General features: G+C 35.8%; 1 protein-coding gene and 1 pseudogene across 5 annotated transcripts in view; both read left to right on the top strand.

The window, feature by feature from the left end:
• SPTLC1 (serine palmitoyltransferase long chain base subunit 1) overlaps nucleotides 1-20,678 on the top strand; it is a 55,370-nt gene that overhangs the window by 30,301 nt on the left and 4,391 nt on the right. For all 5 annotated transcript variants that reach the window (XM_016160499.2, XM_016160498.2, XM_036218259.1 and 2 more), the window contains 7 exons: nucleotides 514-643; nucleotides 4,169-4,258; nucleotides 10,358-10,465; nucleotides 12,527-12,622; nucleotides 12,954-13,050; nucleotides 14,421-14,475; nucleotides 18,183-18,300. In XM_016160499.2, coding sequence (XP_016015985.1) covers nucleotides 514-643; nucleotides 4,169-4,258; nucleotides 10,358-10,465; nucleotides 12,527-12,622; nucleotides 12,954-13,050; nucleotides 14,421-14,475; nucleotides 18,183-18,300 — 694 coding nt within the window. The remainder of the gene's footprint in view (nucleotides 1-513; nucleotides 644-4,168; nucleotides 4,259-10,357; nucleotides 10,466-12,526; nucleotides 12,623-12,953; nucleotides 13,051-14,420; nucleotides 14,476-18,182; nucleotides 18,301-20,678) is intronic.
• LOC118601309 lies at nucleotides 18,676-18,794 on the top strand (annotated as a pseudogene).

Here is a 20,678-nt window from a genome sequence, read left to right as displayed (position 1 = left end):
TTTAATTTAAAAAAAAAAAATGCTTCCTCCAAATTAACCCAATTTAGAAGATCTTACTGAAGTTTAATGTGCAAGACCCAGAGTTCTCCCTAGGTTCTATAGAGTCAATGATCCAGTATTGCTTCTCATGACAAAGTAATGGTAGAAGAGTGTGGCAGTCAAATCAGATGCCACTGATGGTGACACACATGTTTCCCACATTTCTCAGAAAGAGAAAAGTACTGTGAGTAAACTGAGATACCATCCATAATAAGAAGCATGCTGACTTCTTAGAGGTGAAAATATGGCAAGAGTGTGGTTCTTGAAATAGAATCAATATGGTAATTTTGTGAAAAGAACTTGCAGAGTGAAGTGTAAAACAATGATGTATAAATGTTCAAACATGTTTTATTCATTTGCTATGTTCACATTAACAATTGTTTGTTGGTCAACCTACAAAAGGAAGCATTCCTTTTCTAAGAATGTTGACAAGATCCTTTAAACTCCACTTTGGTGGGTGTCTCTTTTTTGCAGAGACAGAGCTGCCTGCTTTGCTATACAGAAAGGATTACAAGCATCACGTAGTGACATTAAGTTATTTAAGCATAATGATATGGCTGACCTGGAGCGACTACTAAAAGAACAAGAGATCGAAGATCAAAAGGTATGATTCTTTTGAAGAAAATTATGCAGTTCTTTTATACTTTCTAACCGGCTAAATTATATATGAAATGGTAATTTGTCATGAAATCTTGCCTGTGGATCACATTTGGATATAAGGGCATTACTGCTTATTAAATGTACTTCATGTTAAAGTTCCAAGTCTGATTGTAATTGCCTCGTCACTGCCATAATTATATATGGCAGGTTTGGGGGAAAGTAATCCAGACACCTTTCTAAAAGAGAGAGAGAGAGAGCATGCACTTTGAGGGTATAAGGATATATACTTTCACCTCTATAGAAATAGCACCGAAACTCATTAGGGTGTTAATGAGATGTACCTGTAGAATTCAAAATAGTTTAATTCATATAAGAATAAATCATGTATCAATTAAGTAAAAGAAACAATGCCAGCAGATCTTCAATTTATTAGTTTATGAACAAAATGAGACTCTCCCCATCCCCACTTCATGCCGGAGCTCTGAGCAGCTGCTTGCTACCTGTGAGAAACAACCACTCCAAACATGGTTTCCTGCCATCTTGCAGCCGCTTTACACTGTTTCTTCCCTTTGAGGATTGGCAGAGTGGAACTCACTCCTCACTGTTCAATTAGAGTGTAGCAGTGAAAATGTTCAAAGTACCAATGTTGGAATTATCATTTATTTACTTCTGGTCACCTGGATGAAAAAAGTAGTTCTCGTCTGTGGTTCTGCAGCAGGAACCATTATGTATGAACTATACAAGGAACCTGGTCAACACAGCTTTTGTCTCAAATACCACTTGCAAGTGGTGGACTTTTCAATATAGCTCATTCATTACTAGAGTAACTGATAAAAATGCTCATTATGTACCTTAATTTGTGTTAATTTCCATTTTTCTATATATTTGCATTATTCCTTTAGGATTCTGTCATCTTTGTTTAGATGACAGCCTAAGAACAGCATTTAGTTAATATATATATTCTATGATGAATTTTTATCTATGACAAATATGCATGGACTCTTGCTATTTTATGGTAGACGTACAATAGGCCAGTGTTTCATAGTTACATAATTTAGGAAAATCTGTAGGGAAAATCTTGAAATTGAGACCATTCCACTGATGACTTTATTTATACAAATTATCAAAGATGTCTCTTATTCTGATTTAATAATAGAATGCTATCAGATTGAAGAACGCTGATCAGTCTGCTATAGAATTTATTTTGCCAACTTGGTATTGTACAGATTTGGAAAACATTTCAAGTTTCTCATGTGTGTGTTTTATCAGAATTACTATCCATGGAACTTTCTTTATGAATAACAAGAAATCATCTTGAAATTTATTTTCATTTTATAGTTTTTACCTTTTTTACTAATTAATTTATATCACATTTTCCTGCTAAGAGTTGGCTTTCTAAATAACTTTACATTTTGGTTTTTAAAAATAATTCTTTCTCACTTTCATTTTCACGTAAATATAAATGTTAAATTTGGAGATTTTTTTTTTTTTTTTTTTTTTTTTTTTTTTTTTTTAATTAAATGCTTATCTGTCCCATGAAAGTAAATTAAAATACTGCAGTTTAGTTTAGGTTTGGATCAGATTTTTTTGTTGTTGATTTCCCAAGATGTTTTTCTTTTCTTTTTTTTTTTCCTGCAGCATTCTCTTGTCCCATATTAACTCTTCTAAAAATAGTTAAATGACAGTTGTTAAAAATAGAATACAAATATATTCAAAGAAGAAATACAAATAACTATGAGCAAGTGAAAAATAGTGTAGCCTCACTAATAATTAGAAAAATTAGGCCATGAGTTTTTGCCTATTCGTTTAGGGAACATTTTTGAGAAGTAATAATCTATGCCTACACTGATATCTGTGATGAAACAGAGGGCCCTCCCATAATTCTGGGAAGAGTTTCAAGTGACAGCCTTTCTAGAGGGTAAGCAAGCAAATATATTCCAGGATTCTTAAATATCCATACCCTTCTGACTTGTTTCAGGGGTGCTGTCTTTAAAAGATTATTAGAAGTGGTGTCAAAGATTGAAGGATATTCACAATACAATGTGAAAAGACAAAATAAGGGAAACAACTTTAGTCCTAACATTGGAAGAATCATTAATTTGTGAATATCTACAAGGTGGAATATTATATCTTTCCTGAAATCATGTTTTAAATAATATTAAATAATGTGGAAATGTTCATAACATAATGTTTTTAAAACTCAGGTCCTAAAACTATTGCAGTAAAATCCTGATTTGAACAAATTAATTTAGAAAGATATGGATGTACAAGAGAGACAAAAGTTATCAATTTATGCATAAGCTAATTTGTTAAATTCTTTTTTGTACTTTATTTCCCAAGATTTCTACATTGAATATTTTTAAATCCTAAGAAAAATACCTCGTTTTTGAAAGGTAGGGAGAGGCGGGATGCCCCCATGTCCTCATCCAGGACTCCCAGCCTTCGGGTTTGTGTTAATAACAGAGTGGAAATGACCAAGGAAACTCAGTGGATACTTTTGCATATTTAAACAGACACCTTTCTGAGCATTCCAACTATGGGTTTTAAAATATTCATTATAGTATAACTGTGATATTTGAGTTTCTAGTTGTCCATCAGACAGAAGCTTAGAGACAAGAAGACTTTGAGTAGGAAGGTGGTGGCAAACTCTGTGGATCTTAGTGTTTTTCAGCCCAGTACACCTGAAGCATCTACAAATTCAGCAGCATGAATGGTTTATTAGCAGCTCACCATCAGTGGGGTGTGGGAAGGTGCGTATTGTCTGAAAAAGCCCTTCTATCTCACTGGCTTCAGACATGACCAGACGAGATCATAGTTGAATTTTACTTGACCCAGTAGTGAGGAGGAGTAAGGAAGGAAAGGGCTTTCATCTATTCTTTTGGTAGATTAGGGAAAGCAGGGTTTGTCTGTTTTTTAAATTTTCTTACAGAAAGTTTAGAGCACATTCAAAGGAAACAGTAGTGTAATGAAGCCTTCTTATCCTTCTCCCAGCCTGTATCACCTTTTCTTCCACCTAACTCCCTACTACAACATCTCTGTGTTGATTGACATCATTGTTATAGTTCTTTTTATTTTAGGTAAAATCTATAGACGCTGAAATGCACAATCCTAGCCATACAGTTTTGACCACTGGTTAGACCCATGTAACCTGGGTATCATGGCCCCTATCATGACATCAAACATCCCTATCTCCCCAGGAAGTTCCCTGGGCCCCTTCCAAGTCATTCTGGACTTGGAAGGTTTAATTTTTGTTATAATATTATGAGTGCCTGGGGATCGTGTGTGTGTATAAGGTAGCCTAGTCGATTGTATGAACTGAAAAAAATGCCTGAGAGAAGAAAGCACTATTCTTCATCTCATAGTAACAGGATCTTAAACCTAGGGTTGAAATTCATCCAGACTACCTACCTGTCTGTCTACTTATTTTGATGAATCTTGCAGGGGGAAAGTGCCAGGAAGCATGCAGCAGAGTTTGTATTTAGAGTCACTGAAATTTAAAATGTCTGAGTTTTTTATTTTTGTTTTAAAGAATCCTCGCAAGGCTCGTGTAACTCGACGTTTTATTGTAGTCGAAGGGTTATACATGAATACCGGAACTATTTGTCCTCTTCCAGATTTGGTAAGCAACCATGATTATTAATTATTTTAGTATTTGGACTATATGGCAGTTTGCCTTTTGTTAATGACCATTTTTAATGTATAACATCTGCATTGCTTTGCATAATAGGTATCATAAGCACATTCTGATCATACCAGGGAAGTAGATTAAAATTAAATGATGCCAACTGTGGCCGTTAAAGAGTAATCAAGACTCAGCTTTTAAAACTAACTTTATTGAGGTATAATTGACATATCACAAAATACACTTGAAGTGTACAGTTCAATAAGTTTTGACTTATATACACCCCTATCACCACGTGGTCAAGATGTAGAAAATAGCTATTTATCACTGCAGAATGTTCCCTCATACCCCTTTGTAGTCAGTACCCACAAACCTGGCCCAGTGCAACCATTGATCTACTTTCTATTCCTGTAGTTTTGCCTTTTATAGAATTTCATATAAATAAAGCTATACAATATGTGTTTTATAAAACTCAACATTTTACCAAGGAGAACAATATGTTTTTAGAAACCATGACTAGAGATTTTTTAATTGAGGTGAAATACACATAAAATGAGGCATTTGCTACATGCATAGTGTTGTACAACCATCAACTATCTAGTTCTAACAACTTTTCATCACTCCCAAAGAAGACCTCATACCCATTAAACAGTCACTCCCCATTTTTCCTCTCCCTTACCCCTGAGCTACCACCAATGTGTTTTCTGTCTATGTGGATTTACCTGTTCTGGATATTTCTGTAAATGAAATGATATTTAGTCATTCCCCCTTACCTATGGGAGGCGACATGTTCCAAGACCCCCAGTGGATGTCGGAAACTGCAGATACTACCAAACCCTATATATACTGTTTTTTTTTTTTTTCCTACCAAACTCTATATATACCTGCATACCTGTGGTGAAGATTAATTACAAATTAGGCACAGTAAGAGTAACAACAATAATAATACAATATACTATAATAAAAGTTATGTCAGTTGTGGTCACTTGGTTTGGGGGAATCCCTTGCTGAAGTCTTAAGGGCTCAGCACTTTCTGGTGCAGCATGTTGCCATCAATTGGAATACATTTTCTGTTCTTGTCTTTCACCCACAAATTTAATGCCTTGTCCATCTTAACTAAGCACTTATCATGCACTGTGGTTGTAACTTTTGCAGTTTTAGGTGCAACAGCAAAACTAGCACAAATTTCTTTTTCTCTCTTCATAATTTCACAGATGGATTTGTTCTTACCATAGGTCTTATCACCTTTAGCATACAATTTTTTTTCTTGCCTGAAGTTGAGAACGTTCATCTTTTCACTTAAAGGAAGCACTTTACAGCTTCTCTTTGGCATAACTGAATTGCCAGCATCACTACTCTTGCATTTTGGGGCTATTATTAAGTAAAATCAGGGTTACTTGCGCACAAGCACTGTGATATCATGATAGTTGATCTGGTAACCAAAATGCTCCTAAGTGGCTAGTGGAGTGTCTACAGCGTGAATACGCTGGACAAAGGATGATTCATGTCCCAGGCAGGACAGAGTGGGATGGCTCAAGATTTCATCACACTACTCCATAGAGTACACAGTTTAAAACTTATGAATTATTTATTGAATTGTTTATTTCTGGAATTTTTCAATTAATATTTTTGAACTGCAGTTGACTGTAGGTAACTGAAACCACAGAACACAAACTAAGCCTAAGAGGGGACTACTGTATTACATGACCTTTTGTGTCTAGATTCAGTTAGCTTAATGTTTTCATATTTTATCTGTACTTCATTCCTTTTTAATGCTAAGTAATATTTCATTTTGTGGATATTTGGCATTTTGTTTATCCATTGATAAATATTTGGATTGCTTCCACCTTTTAGCTATTGTAAATAGTGCTGCTATGAACATTTGTGTACAAGTATTTGAGTCCTTTTTTTCACTTTTCACCTAGCACTTTAATTGCTGGGTTGCATGGAAGTTTTATGTTTTACTAAAGAACTGCCATACTATTTTTCATAGTGGCTGTACCAGTTTACATTCCCACCAGCAAAGGAGGATGGTTCTAGTTTCTCCAAATCTTCACCAACACTTATTTGGTTTTTTTAATTTTTGACCTGCTAGTAGGTGTAAAGTATGTGGTTTTAATTTGCATTTCTCGAATCACTAATGACATTGAGCCTCTTGTGTTTGTTGACCATTTGTGTACTTTCTTTGGGGATATGTTTATAGAAGTCTTTTGTACATTTTTGTATTGGGTTGTTCGTATTTTTGTCATTAAGTTATAAAAAATTCTTTATACATTCTGGACACTGGACCCTTATCAGATATATGCTTTACAAATTTTTTTTCTCATTTGGTATTTTGACTTTTCATTTCCTTATAGTGTCTTTTGATGTACAAAAGTTTTTAATTTTGATGAAGTACAGTTTATCTAGCATTTTATTGTTGCTTGTACTGCTGTTTTTTGGTGTCATATCTAAAAAATCTGTCATGAAATCTAGTGTCATGAAGACACCCCTGTGTTTTCTTCTCAGAGTTTTATAGTTTTAGCTCTTATTTTAGTTCTTGGATTCATTTTGACTTAGTTTTTGTATATGCTATGGGTGAGGGGCCCACCTTCATTATTTTGTTGTGGTTATCCAATTGTCTCTGGACCATTTGTTGAAGAAACTATTGTTTTCACACTGAATGGTCTTGGCACCCTTTGTCAGGAATCAATTAACCATAGATATATGGGCTTATTTCTAGACTCTAAATTAATTCTGTTTGTTTATATTTCTATCTTTATGTCAGTACCACACAGTCTCAGTTACTGGAGCTTTAACGTAAATTTTGAAATTAAGACATGTAAGTTCTTCTTTTTAAAGATCATTTTGGTTATTTGGAGTTCCTTAAAATTCCATTCGAATTTTAGGATCTGCCTTCCCATTTCTACAAAAATGCCATTAAATTTTTTAAGGAATTGCGTTGAATATATGGATGGATTGCTCTGAGAAGTAAAAGTCTTAATAATATTATGTCCTTTAATCCATGAACAGGAATGTGTTTTCATTTATTTAAATTGTCTTTAATTTCTTTCAGCAACATTTTATGGTTTTCACTATACAAGTCTTGTACTTCTTTGGTTAAATTTATTCCTAAGTATTTACTCTGTTGGATGCTGTTATAAATGGAATTGTTTTCTTAGTTTCTTTTTTGGATTATTCACTGCTAGTATATAGAAATACAACTGATTTGTGTGTATTGATCTAGTATTATGCAACTTTTGCTGAATTTGTTTATTAGCTCAAACAATATTTTTGTGAATCTTATTCTATATATAAGATAATGCCCTCTGTGAATAGGTATGCTACTTCTTCCTTTTCAATTTAGATGCCTTTTATTTCTTTTTCTTGCCTTGTTGCTCTGGATAGAACTTCCAGTACAATATTGACTAAAAGTGGCGAGAGTGGTTATCCTTGTCTCGTTTCTGATCTTGGGATGCTTTCAGGCTATTACCACTGACTATATGTTAGCTCCGGGTTTTCCATAAATGCCCTTTAATCAGGTTGAGGAAGTTCCCTCCTACTCCTAATTTGTTGAGTGTTTTTGCATGAAAGGTTTGGATTTTGTCCAATGCTTTTTCTGCATCAGTTGTATTATTATGTGGTTTTCCTTCATTCTGTTACTATGATGTATTACACTGAATGATTTTCCTGTGTTGAACCACCCTTGCATTTGACCATTGAAATTTGAAACTAAGCTAAGCAAAATAATTCAGATGGAAAAAGTCGAGAATCATGATTTTGCAGATATAAAATTGAAAGCAACAAACAAAAACTCATAGATACAGACAACAGTATGGTGGTTACCAGAGGGAAAAGGGGGAAGGGAGTATAAATGGGTAAAAGGGGTCAAATACATGATGATGAAGGAGATTCGTTTTTGGGTGGTAAACACACATGCAAGATACAGATAATGTATTATAGAATTGTACACTTGAAACCTATATAATTTTATTAACTAGTGTTGCCCCAATAAATTTAATAAATTAAAATGTCACCTCAGAATAAAATTGAAATCTGTCTATATGAGAAGCACTACACTGACATTGATACTCATTTTTTTCTTTTAGACAATAAAAAGTTAATAGCACTAAAAATAAATAAGTTTGAATCGCTGAGCCCATCAATCGACTAAATTTAAAATAAATTTAAAATATCTTATTTTTATTTAGAGTTTTTCACTATTTTTTTGAGAAAACGTAGATACATCCTAAATGTCAATAAAAGAGATGTATTTATTTACCTCTCCTTGTTTTTGTGAGTATCAAAGACTGATAGAATAATAAGAGAGAGGGGGGAGGCAAAAGATACTAGAAATGTATGTTATAGTACTGCAATAATAGAGTAGAGCCGATGGGCAGGTATACAGCCAAGCCATGAAACAAAACGTAAAGTGTAGGGATAGATCAAGTATATATAAGTATTGAGTATGTAAAGATATATAAATTAGGATTTGACTCTGGGATTACTTTTCTTTCACTAATTTGTCTATGTGTGTAACAGTACTGTTATAAATGTATTCTAAAACATGTTTTTAGAAACTATCTCATTTATATTAATGGATAGAAAACAATCAGTGTTGAAAGATGTGATTCTCCCCAAATGAGTTTATTCATTTTTAATGAACATTCCACAAAAAGCCTAGTGAGGCCTCCCCTTCACAGTTTGATATCAATTAGCAAGATTAGCCAATAAAATCTTGATGATTAAAAAATCAGTTATCTGAGATGTGATATGGGACATCAAACCATCTTATACATTTTGTGCATTGTTTCTGTGGTTTCAGTGGAAAAAAGATCTTAGTAATTAAATCTTCATTAATTAAAAGTATGATGCTGGCAAAGGAAAAGATGTATGAGTCACAAGAATATTTGACATGTCAACTTCTCATATATATATAAATTCAATGGTTAATAATCATTTAAATTCAGCTGTGAAACTGATCTTATACATATCATATAGGAGTAAATCAATTAAATATTGAGGGGTCTATAAACAAACATGCATATGTTCAACTGAATGTGTAAACAAAAAAATAATATGAAATAGTTAGAAAAACATAGAGATAAATAAGCATCTGAACCTACGATGGGAAAGGACTTTCTTATAAGCCTAAAAGCAAAGGGAAATACAGATGGGAAAATATGTTGATGAAAGCTTTTTGCATTACAAAAAAATGCTATGAATCCAAATTAAAACACAGTGCCACTGAGGGAAGAATACATACATTTCTCCAGGATTTTTATGTAATCAGATCAGTATTTAACAGATAGATTACATGTCTGTACTCATAATGTCTTAACATTTCCCTCTTTAAAAATTGGCATTGTGCTCTCTGTAGTATTGAGTTAAATTGAATTATTTTAGAGTATCTGAAGTACAGTCGATTTTTGTTGTTCATGGTAGTTGTGTTCTACAAGCATGCTGCAAATACTAAATTATGGAATTTTGAACTGTTGTTCCTAGGACAAACACAGTTAGTTTTCTGCAAGTCTCTGTTTATATTTTCATCAGTTGCTCAGTATATAACTTCATTTTATATGTTTCTGTTTAAAGACACCTTATTTAATAAATATTGTTAATTCATTCACATTGAATTCATAGCCAACAACATTATAACTCATGCCTGAACAAAGCTTATCTACTATGTTTTCTCCATAAGGCACATCACAGCCTTATTCACTTAAGGACACTAGACAGCATTTCAATACTATACTTGGGCCATTCTAACCAAGATCACCAACAAAAATCACAAAATGCAAAAAAACATAGCAATAAATAGACTGTGAAAAGTACACTTGCTTACAATATGAGCTGAAGCAGTCACCTGTTAAACGTCCATATCAGGTGTCTCAAGAGTTTTCAACACTCTGCACCTATGCCCCGAGTATTGATTTTGCGGTTACAAATAAATTTTAGCAAGTAGGCAGATTCACAAATAAGAATCCTCCTATGTTGAGGATCAACTGAACATGTTTTTTTTCACCTTTTTATTTTAGGTTCAGTTTTGTTCTTCCCTGTATGTTTTATTTGTTGCTAATTATTAGTATCTTAAAGTAATGTTTTATTAACACTTAGGTGAGGTTAAAATACAAATACAAAGCTAGGATCTTCCTGGAGGAAAGTCTTTCATTTGGAGTCCTGGGGGAGCATGGCCGAGGAGTCACCGAACATTTTGGAATCAATGTAAGTTCTCCTTTTTAGAACATTCCCTCATATTGAAAATATGTGGTTCTATTCTGCTGGGTAGGTTCATGGGCAGCAGACAGTGCTCTTCATGGATGTGCAGGGCTGTGCGCTCTAATGTCTGTCTCTTCACTGAGCTCACAGAGGATCCCGTCAGTCAGATGAGGGGGCCGGTCTTCCCTCAGAACCTGTAAACTCAAAGTGACTAATCATATAGAATTTGTCTTCTGTTTACATGGTAGCTTTTGATCCTGGCTTTCAGTGTCTCTCCTTTAGAAACAGTTAAATTTGCCTTCTGTTTTTTTCTTAAAATCAGTAAGAATCCTAAGTAGTCCTTAGACAGTATATATGATGGCAGTGAAAGGATGTTCTTTTTGATATTCAAAGTTCTATATTTTCTGTAATTTGTGCGTATAGGGGTGCCTTTATAGATATGCCTTTATAGATATGTAGTGTCAGAAACACCACTGGCACGAATTCACAAAGCTCCTCTAAAGTCCCAGACAACTGAAGTGAATTTGTCATCTTTTCTTTTGCTGAAGAAAAGTGAACCCCAGCTGTTTCCAATATTAGTGGTTTGTGCTCCTGGTGCCTCAGGGAGGAGCAATTTGGCAATCTGGAGAACCATCTTTACCCTCTACTGTGTAGTCAAGTTCAAGGAAGCTTTTCTCCAAATCTTGTGCATAAAAGTTTTGCAACCTGTGTTAAGAAATTCAACTATAAAACATAAAATCGCCTTAGATTAACTGCATTTCACTACGTATAACAGACCTAGAAAAGTTAGATTGACACATGCTCTTCAAAGAAAAACTGATATTCAGCAGTTACATGCACTGAGAAATCAAAGATAAATGGAAGGAAACATAATTCAAAATTTACAATAGAAAATTTTAAAGACATGAAAATTTTAATGAAGCAAGAGTTACAAACATCACTGTTTTAGTTTCCTAACTGCTTTCAGCAGTCGTCACAGAGATAATATTTATGAGGGCTTGAGTAAGTATAGAGTGTATCGGCCTTATTTGGATCCCGATTCAAACATACTGTGAAACGAAAACAAGCTTTGTGAGACAGATGTTTAACCACCAAATATTTGATGATTTTAAGAAATTTTTTGCATACCTTTTAGAAACACACACTGAAATATTATAGATGAAACCATATGAAATCTGCGATTTGCTCCAAAGAAACAAGAATAATCAGGGGCTAGATATGGAACAAGACTGTCCCTGAGTTGATAATTATGGGATTCTTCCTTCTATTCTCTCTCTACTTCTGTGTATGTTTGAAATTTTTCATAATAAAAGTTTTTTTTTAAAAAAGGATAAGAGTGCACAGGTTTCTTTGTTGCATCTCTGGAACACTTAGAAAAACACCAGATGTGATTTGACCAGTCATTATCATGGCCATCAGTGAGTAATTATTGAATGGCTGCTACATAGCTATAATGGAACTTGGTTCTAGGGGCTGACACAGAAGGAGAGGATCAAAAGAATACTGTGGAGCTGAGACAATAGTGGGAACTCAGAAGCCCACAGGGAACATTAAGTTTATCCAGCTGCCCAGTTTGTCTATTTTGGTCAAAGAATTTATTGCAATGTGTACTTGGATAAATTGATTTATTTTTGAAAGATGAAGCGTAAATGGAATGTAAGGAGGAATAAAGTACTCAAAATTGATAAGATTTTTATTTACCTCAGATACCTTCTGTGGAAAAGGTCAGGAAGTGATCTTACTTTTGTACTTCTGAATATTTTTAGTATCATATAGCTTTGGATTTCATCTTTTAATTTATCTCTCTCTTCCGTTGTGTATAAATTTTTAATGCATGATGAAATGGCAAAAAGTATAAAGCAAGACACTTTCAGGCAGCCTTTTTGAGACATCAGTCAATCCTTTTAATGATAGATTTTGTGTAGCTTATCTTCTATTCTCACATAAGTAGTTAGTGGAATCCAGATTTGACATGATTAGTGATGAAACTGTCTCTAGGCTTGACATTGGTCTTTTTAATGTTTTTTTAATTGAGAAACAATTGGCATTGTCCCTCTTTTCTGGCAGATCGATGATATTGATCTTCTCAGTGCCAACATGGAGAATTCTCTTGCTTCTATTGGGGGTTTTTGCTGTGGCAGGTCTTTCGTAATTGACCATCAGGTAGGTTCTTTTTAAAAACAAAAGCAACTGAAACTCATTGCCCTGTTAGTCATCTTAGAATGTAACTTGTAAGTACAATATTTCATTCAGAGTTTACCACAATTTTTATTTAAGAGTCAATTTGTTAAAATACTTACATTTAGAAGATATCTCCCTTTTAAGAAAATGTCTTGTTTTTGTTACATGTATGACTTTTATACATGCCTGGATCTTACTACCCCACCACTTGCACTTACTGTTCAGTAGGTGATGCAGAGATTTGGTGCCTTTAGATGTTTTAACCAAAAAATAAAGATAAATGTATTTATGTTTTTAACTTGTTTCTTCTCAGCGACTTTCTGGTCAGGGATACTGCTTTTCAGCTTCATTACCTCCCCTGTTAGCTGCTGCTGCAATTGAGGCCCTCAACATCATGGAAGAGAATCCAGGTATAACCTACAAACCCAGGAGGTCAAAGACATTGCAGGTTATGTTAGCCATGCTCCTGGTGTGCTTTTAGGAGGAATTACCTAGAAGAAATGATTTATCAAACAAAAGTCTGGCTCAGAATTTCATTATCGGGCATTTATAGAAAGAACAGGGAAGTAGTTGTTCCTACCTCAGAGATTAGCTTTAGAGCTTCTCGCCTGATCCCAGAGCTGGAGCCAACGCAGCTGGCTCTCCTGGTGGGTGAAGATGCCCAAATGAGGGGGTTCATCTCTGGGCCACTTATCTTTTGGTTTATCATTTTTTGAGAAATTTGCTGAAGCATGCTGCTAATTTTTGTAATATGTAATTTTATAACTGTTGTCTAGTTTCCCCTTCAGCCTTCGAATCATCAGTTGACACCTAGTTTACCAACCACTGAAGCTTACTTAACAGGCAAAGTTGACTAAATTTAAAATGTGGCTTATGGCTATGATCGTGCCTCCTCACTAAAGCCTAAAACAGAAAAGGCACTACCTGGTATTTCTGAATTTTAAATTTTCTAAATTTCTAAATTTTCAACTTTGATTTTAATTCAGAGAATCAAGAAATGTGTTTCTGTGTGCATGTTCATATGCTTGTTTGTCAAATAGACTGGCCCCTTCTACCTCCCACTCAGCTATTTTAGTTTCTAAATTTTTCTTGAGTAAAGAGAAAATATCAAGGAAAAGATTACTACAGTCTCTATCTTTTACCAAATTGTTTAGGGTCCAGAAATAAGAAATATATTTGTGCCCTTTTATTCTTAGCCAGTTTGTTTGTAGTGTCAGTAAAAACGAGAAGCATTGTTTTGTTGTAGAAAACCTCATCCCAGATTTTGCTGAAAGCAGAGTGAGGAGGTGTCGGTGTGTGCCAAGAACAAAAGCTTGGGCCTTTAGAGAAGTTAACGGCTGTCTATTTGTGTAATATTAATATATAGAAGGGTTTGCAGCATTTTAATTTGATGAACTTTAAAAAATATTTTTAGATTAGTAATATCAGATTTTCCAAATATACAGTTGACCCTTGAATAGTGCAGGTTTGAACTGCACGGGTCTACTAATATACAGTTTTTTAAAAAAATAAATACCTATATTGTTTTCAATCTATGGTTGGAAGTCCAAGGATGCGGAAAGCTGACTATATGCATTGATCTGTGTCATTTTATATAGGAGACAAGCATTCATGGATTTTGGTATCCTCGCTAATACCAAGGGACAACTTAAGTTTGGGGGGAGTCAAATGTTATACTTGGATTTTCAACTGTGCAGTGGGTTCAGTAGCCCTAATCATCCCCCTCCCCCATACGTTCAGAGAGCAACTGTACTATATCAAATGTATTTTTTTCATTCAGGTATTTTTGCAGTGTTGAAGCAGAAGTGCAAACAAATTCATAAAGCTTTACAAGGGTAAGTTTTATATGTTTTCAACAAACTTAAAGTTAATCCATACCACAGTTAAACAACTAATGAAAAATTTGTATATCATCTCTTTGGTTTTGAATAAATTTGATAGGCTTGGGTCAGTTTGACTGACTTGCAACTGAAAAAACAAAAAACTCAGTCCACTCAAATGTGTGTATATGAAACCAGAGCATCCTATTGTGTTGTCGTTTTAAAAAATCATGATTTTGGTTTTCTAAAAATGATATATTGATAAAATATTATAGCAGTATAGAAGATACAAAGATGAAAAGAACAAATAATCTGACATTCTACCACCAGAAATAACCATCCTAAACACTGAAGCATCTCTCCACATCTGTGCAAATAAAGGATATGATTATATGCTATGTAATTAAATGACGCTTTGTTTATACTATCCGTGTTACTTTTAGAAAATTATTAAATTTTTAGTTAATACAAGATAAACAGATGAACCACATGAGTGGTTTGTTTTTATTTGTTTTAACTATACAAGAGTACTTCTTTAAGATTGCTCTGGATTTGAGAAAAACTTCAGGTTAGTAACGTCTTCAGACAGATTTCTGGTCTTATAGAAAATGATCTCACATTGCCCAGGGTGTTTGTTTTTGCCTTTCCTGAAGATAAACATGCCTTTTTGGTCATGAAAGTCCCCTCTCCATTGCCAGAAATGGAAACTAAAAACTTTTCTAACAGAAAAGGACAGTTGGAAAAATGAGCAGATCACAGCTGTTCAAGATAAAGTAAGGACAGAAATAACGAAAGTTCTGGGTGTGTCTACGTAATAGTAATACAAGTTCTTGCATTATTTATGGTAGAGAGATATTACTTATATTGGTTCCCGTTACATTGGTTTATAAAATATTAATATATCAATATAGGCCAGCACATTGGAGTCAATGTAAATTCAGGAACATGCCCTTTATTCTGTCTGATAGTGTTTATGTGTTTATTTTATAAGTCCAGTCCTTCACTTATTTTCATCTTTTATAGCTTTTCATCTCTGCAATGTCCCTAACCCTTTCACTCCACCAACTTTTAGCTGACAGTCTTGTCTCTCACTGTCACTTGGAAACTCCTTCATTTTCCTTAATAAATCTGCACACTTACAGGTGTGTGAACTAATCTTCCACTATGTTACTCCAACCATAACAGCTTTTCTTTCTAAAGATCGATTACCCTTGGTTTTCCCCTTTCCTTTGTCATGAGCCTCTCAAGAGTATAGCATTTAGGTACACTCTGCCCTGTCAAATTCCTCTTTCCATGACCCACCTTTTCCTCTAGCAGCTAGCCAGTTAGTTGCTCTGCCTCTCCTTATAGCTAGTTGTCTCCAAAGTTGTTTGTGTTTTGTCCACATCTTTACTTCTCATTTACACTTGAAACTATTGAATCTGCCTCTGTTCTTACACTTTACCCAGATTGTTCCTGTGGAGGTCGCCAATGACTCCTTGTTGCTAATACAATCTTCAGAGCTCATCTTACTTACCTCTTTAGCCTTCAACACAGTTGACTGCTCTTTCCTTCTTGCAGCTTTTTATTTCTTTGGATCCCGTTACAGCACACTATGGTTTTCTTCTGCGTCTTTGAATCGTTTCATCTTGGTCTCCTTTGAAGCCTTTCTTTTAGCATCATCCTCAGCAGGACTTAGTCTGTGGTCTTCTTTTCTCTGTCACCTCCTTGGAGAATTGTGTTCTTCCACCCCTAGAGATTCAGATTGTTTCATGACACATGTATGTGGGCAACTCCCAAATTTGTATCTCCAGTCTGTCCCACTCGTTAGGGTTCCAGTTCTCACATCCAGTGGTTTACTCAGTATTTCTACTTGGCGGAATCTGTAGGCACCTCATACCAAACACACAGTAAGGCAGGTGTGGAAGCACATCACACAGGTATCTAGATGTTTAAGGGAACAAGAAATGAAACAGCAAGGAGGCCAGCGTGACAAGGGGGAAAAACTGGAGGAACATAGTAGAAGATAAGGATAAGATGATGGGACCAGAGCATGCTGAGCCTTGGAGGCCACAACGAGAACCTGGTTCAGATGAGAAGCATGGCTTGGTTCTGGCCAAAAGAGTGGTGTGATGTGACTAAACTTCTGTCTTAGCAAAATCGTTCTTGATTTGTGAAAAATAAAAATAGATCAAATCAGATCAGATCAGATTAGATAAGATTAGGCGGTGGCAAGTATGGAGGCAGGGAGAACCAGTCAGGAGATTATCACATTGCTGTGCACAAAAGGTGATAGTTACTCTGACCTTTATAGTAGTAGTGGGAAGTGTTTGGATTTTGAAGGTAGAGCCTTAAAGAGGTGCAGCAACAGGGAGGGGAGTCCTGCCCAACTTTGAACAAATATCAAGCCTGGTCTTACACAGTGGCTTCATAAAGCAGGAAAAGTAGAAAAACTGCTTAGTCATTTATTGAAGCTACTGAAGAATACTGATTCCTAGGCTGGTATAAAATACGATTTTATGATTCATATCCTCACCCTAGTTTATTGAGAGATCATAGCATGGTGTGTTACCTTTAAAGAAAGGAGACACAAATTAATAATGTTCAAGGGTGGTTTGAAAGCCAGATGACTTTAGCTTTCAGCACTTCACATGATAACATGACATATGATGCTCACTGAGTAAAAGCTGTTGAGTCCTAAACAAGTACTTTCGGGGCTCATTCCATTCTAAGAGAAAAATACATCTTTCAAGGTAAAACATACTAAATGAAAGCAATCTAAAATGTTTAGCCTAATTTGGGATAAATATATATTACCCGTTTGTGTTCTAGGAGATAGGTCAAAAATCAAACAGTATTTATTTGTATTACAGGATAAAATAGACTTGACTAAATGACTAAATACGGTTCTCATGACATCTATAATAATCATGTGAAAATACAGGATTTCATATTTAAAAAAAATGTCTTTCTCTCTGAGAAGCAGCAGATCTCTATGCTGTTAATCGTAAGAAAGAAAATAACTCAAGTAAAATTTAAAATTAAACATGCAAATAAGAAGGAAACTTTTCAATCTAAACCTATTGCTGGTAGTCAAATTATAACACTTTCAGTATCAGAAATCATCTCTATAATTTATGAGAAGACAAGATACAAACTAAAGATTTAGCAAGGAAACATTATCAATTATAATAAGTAGTCCATGAAGGAAACAAACAGAGTAGGTAATAAAAAATGATGATGCAGACCCTTTCCTAAAGTGGGTGATGAGGGAAGCCCCTGGGGAGTGATACTGGGACTGGGACCAGGTGTGTCTGGTACTAGCAGTGGTAGAATGATGAAAGGAAGTGACAGGGCTGAGCAGCCTATGAGGAGAGGCCACCTGAGCCGAAATGGGTGAGGGAGCAGGCCTGCACACCTCCTGGTGAGAAGCTGGAAATGACTCCTGTGCTTCTGTGACATGTGAGTCAGAGGTAACCATGAGGGTAGGTGCCTCCCTCCCTGCCGTGCACACAGTAATAGCATTCCAGGGTCCTGGAGTAGGAGCACTGCACAGAGCATGCATTTAACCTTTCTTTGTCAGAATCAGAACCCCACCACAGAATGTTTCCTGTAAAAGTCACAGGTTTCTGTTACATTTATTAATGCAGACTTTGTTAAAATTATTTGTATGAGAAATATCTGAGCCTAAAAGGGATTTATGCTTTGATTTGTGTGTGTTTTTGTATGTTTCCCTTCTTCAGCATTTCTGGATTAAAAGTGGTGGGGGAGGCAGTTTCTCCAGCATTTCACCTGCAGCTAGCAGAGAGCACTGGGTCAAGAGAAAAGGATGTTAAGCTACTTCAGGAAATTGTAAATCAAGTAAGTATCTAGTTAATCAAGTGAATCTCCTTGTACCACCCCTCCCCTGATCCCAAGCAATTTTTTAATGTCATTTTTAAGACAACTCTCTTTGCCCCCAGGGACAAAGTATAACAGAAGTGTCTGGCCACCCCTTTCGTGGAATTGTTCTGATGCCCAGCCTTGCCTGTGTCTGACCCTGCCTGTAGCATGTCTCTACTGATAGACGCAGTTCATCCCATTGGGTTCCTTTTTATCTCACATCAAAGGGTTTTCACCGCCTCTCATTGAAGGTGGTGTGTTCTGTGCCACACTGCATTAAAATTAACTTCTCTTCTACTCTGAATAACTAGCCTTCCAGAAAACCCATTTGCTTACGTTTGGAAAGCTGGGCTTGTCTACGGCTATGCTACCCTGAACAAGCCTGATCCCGTCTGATCTTGGAAGCTAAGCAGGGTCGGGCCTGGTTAGTACTTGGATGGGAGACCACCTAGGAAGACCAGGTGCTATCGGTGTAAAAAAATAAAATAATAATAATAATAATAATAATAATAATAATAATAATAATAAGGGATTGTAAGCTGACAAGATCCTTGCAATCTGTGAGGTCAAACAAGGGTTGCCTCGCCTGAAAAATAAAGAGATAGGTTAGAGAGAGAACACGTACACACGCACTCAAGCAAGCAAGCCAGGCTTTCTTATATATGTGTGGGTATGGCATTGTGTGTAGTGACTGACTGCATGCAGCACTGGACAGCTGACTATCAAGGGGTGAACCCCCAACACAGCTCAGAAACAGGCCATAATACTCTTATAACCAAAAAGGAAGAAGACCACTTTGTTACCATGCCTGATTTGGGAAACTGATTTCAATAACTTTATCATCTTGATTTCAATATTTTTATCATCTTAAAGTCAATTTACTACTAAACTTATTAACCAAAAAATGTTCACTGGGAAAGACCACTCACCCTTTTCTGTTCGGCAGAGCTACGTCCCCTTGCATCCTCCTCAAAACTGCTGCTTCTCCTCAAAACTGTCCAGTGGCCCTGCAGCTCCTTAAGACATGTGCCCAGGGTGGCACATTTACTATACATTTACTATATATTTGAAAACAAAAATGGGCTATATTTTTTCCCTTGTCCTGCTTGTTCCTCTTGACATTCTGGAGGCTCCTCTCCAAGTCCCTGCTTCTCAGAGATAGGGTAATTGTGATGGCTGCCATCTGTCATATGCCTTCTTCCAGCTGTGGCTCATGGAGGTCAGGCCCTCACCTATAGTCACATGGCTATGGGAACCACAGTGTGAAGCCAACCTCTGGCTTCACAACTTGCTTTTGGCATCCTGTGTCCTACAATGTATGAACCGCATCACCTGGAATAACAGAATCCTGGACAGCTTCATACACTTTGTGGCCTTCTGGAGTCAGTCATCTTAAAAAGCCAAAATAAAACCAAACCCAGAATGTGAGATTCCTAATTAAGAAAATGTGTCAGCTTACAAATGGTTGGGCTAGAGTGAGGGCTTATGCCTTGCTGAGTAAGGAAATATCATAGACGTCTCCTTAAGTGTACCTCTGAAAAATTTGAAAAAAGATAGGTCTTTAAAAGGACAAACATCCTACAGACCACATTTACTGCCTTGGTGTTTTTATCATAGTGTCACTTAAATGCTTACAGACATAAAAAGAAGTACAGCATCCTTGACATTAAAGTTCTTATACAAATGGATACCAAAATGAATTTATAAATTAAATAGAAGCTAAACAGACAAGGCATTAAAAGTCAAATTCATCACATTGCCTCCATATGACAGCAAGTTTGTTTCCTAAACTGGATTGCCCTGGTGGTATGACAGACACAACTGGTGCAGACCAGGCCTTTGAAGCTGCGTGTCCCGTTTTGGAGTCTGTAGGGACACCTAAACCTCCTCAGGACAATTCTCTGAACATGCTTTGTATGCGGGACACGGGCCTTCTCTAGATGCCATATGAGATGTTATATCCTTGTTAAATCCACATCTGTTCTTTTCTCACTAGACAGCAACAGGTTAGGTCTTCTTTATGAAGAGAGAGACACAGAAGAGGGCAAGTCAATGAAATGACTGGATACTAATATATTCCACTTACACAGATTATCCTCATAATGAAAAGAGAATGTGAAAGTCATTGGACAATTCACAGATCACCAAATCCTGTCTAGGGCCTAGCACGACATGGGCTGTCTTCAAGAAATCATCTTGAGAGCTGAATGAGAAGAGAACATAGTCTCTGGGGAGGGAACAAAATACTGTCTGGGAACTGCATTTGTAGGAAGGAAGAAGAAAGTTTTTATCGTTTTGTGGCATTACCACAGCTTCCATCTTAAAAATCTTTTGTCCCACTCCTCTCTTTTTCTTTT

The sequence above is a fragment of the Rousettus aegyptiacus genome, unplaced genomic scaffold, assembly GCF_014176215.1.
Source record: "Rousettus aegyptiacus isolate mRouAeg1 unplaced genomic scaffold, mRouAeg1.p scaffold_m13_p_3, whole genome shotgun sequence".
Taxonomy (NCBI): domain Eukaryota; kingdom Metazoa; phylum Chordata; class Mammalia; order Chiroptera; family Pteropodidae; genus Rousettus; species Rousettus aegyptiacus.
Note: the sequence above shows the minus strand (reverse complement) of the source record. Positions and strands in the feature narration are given on the sequence as shown.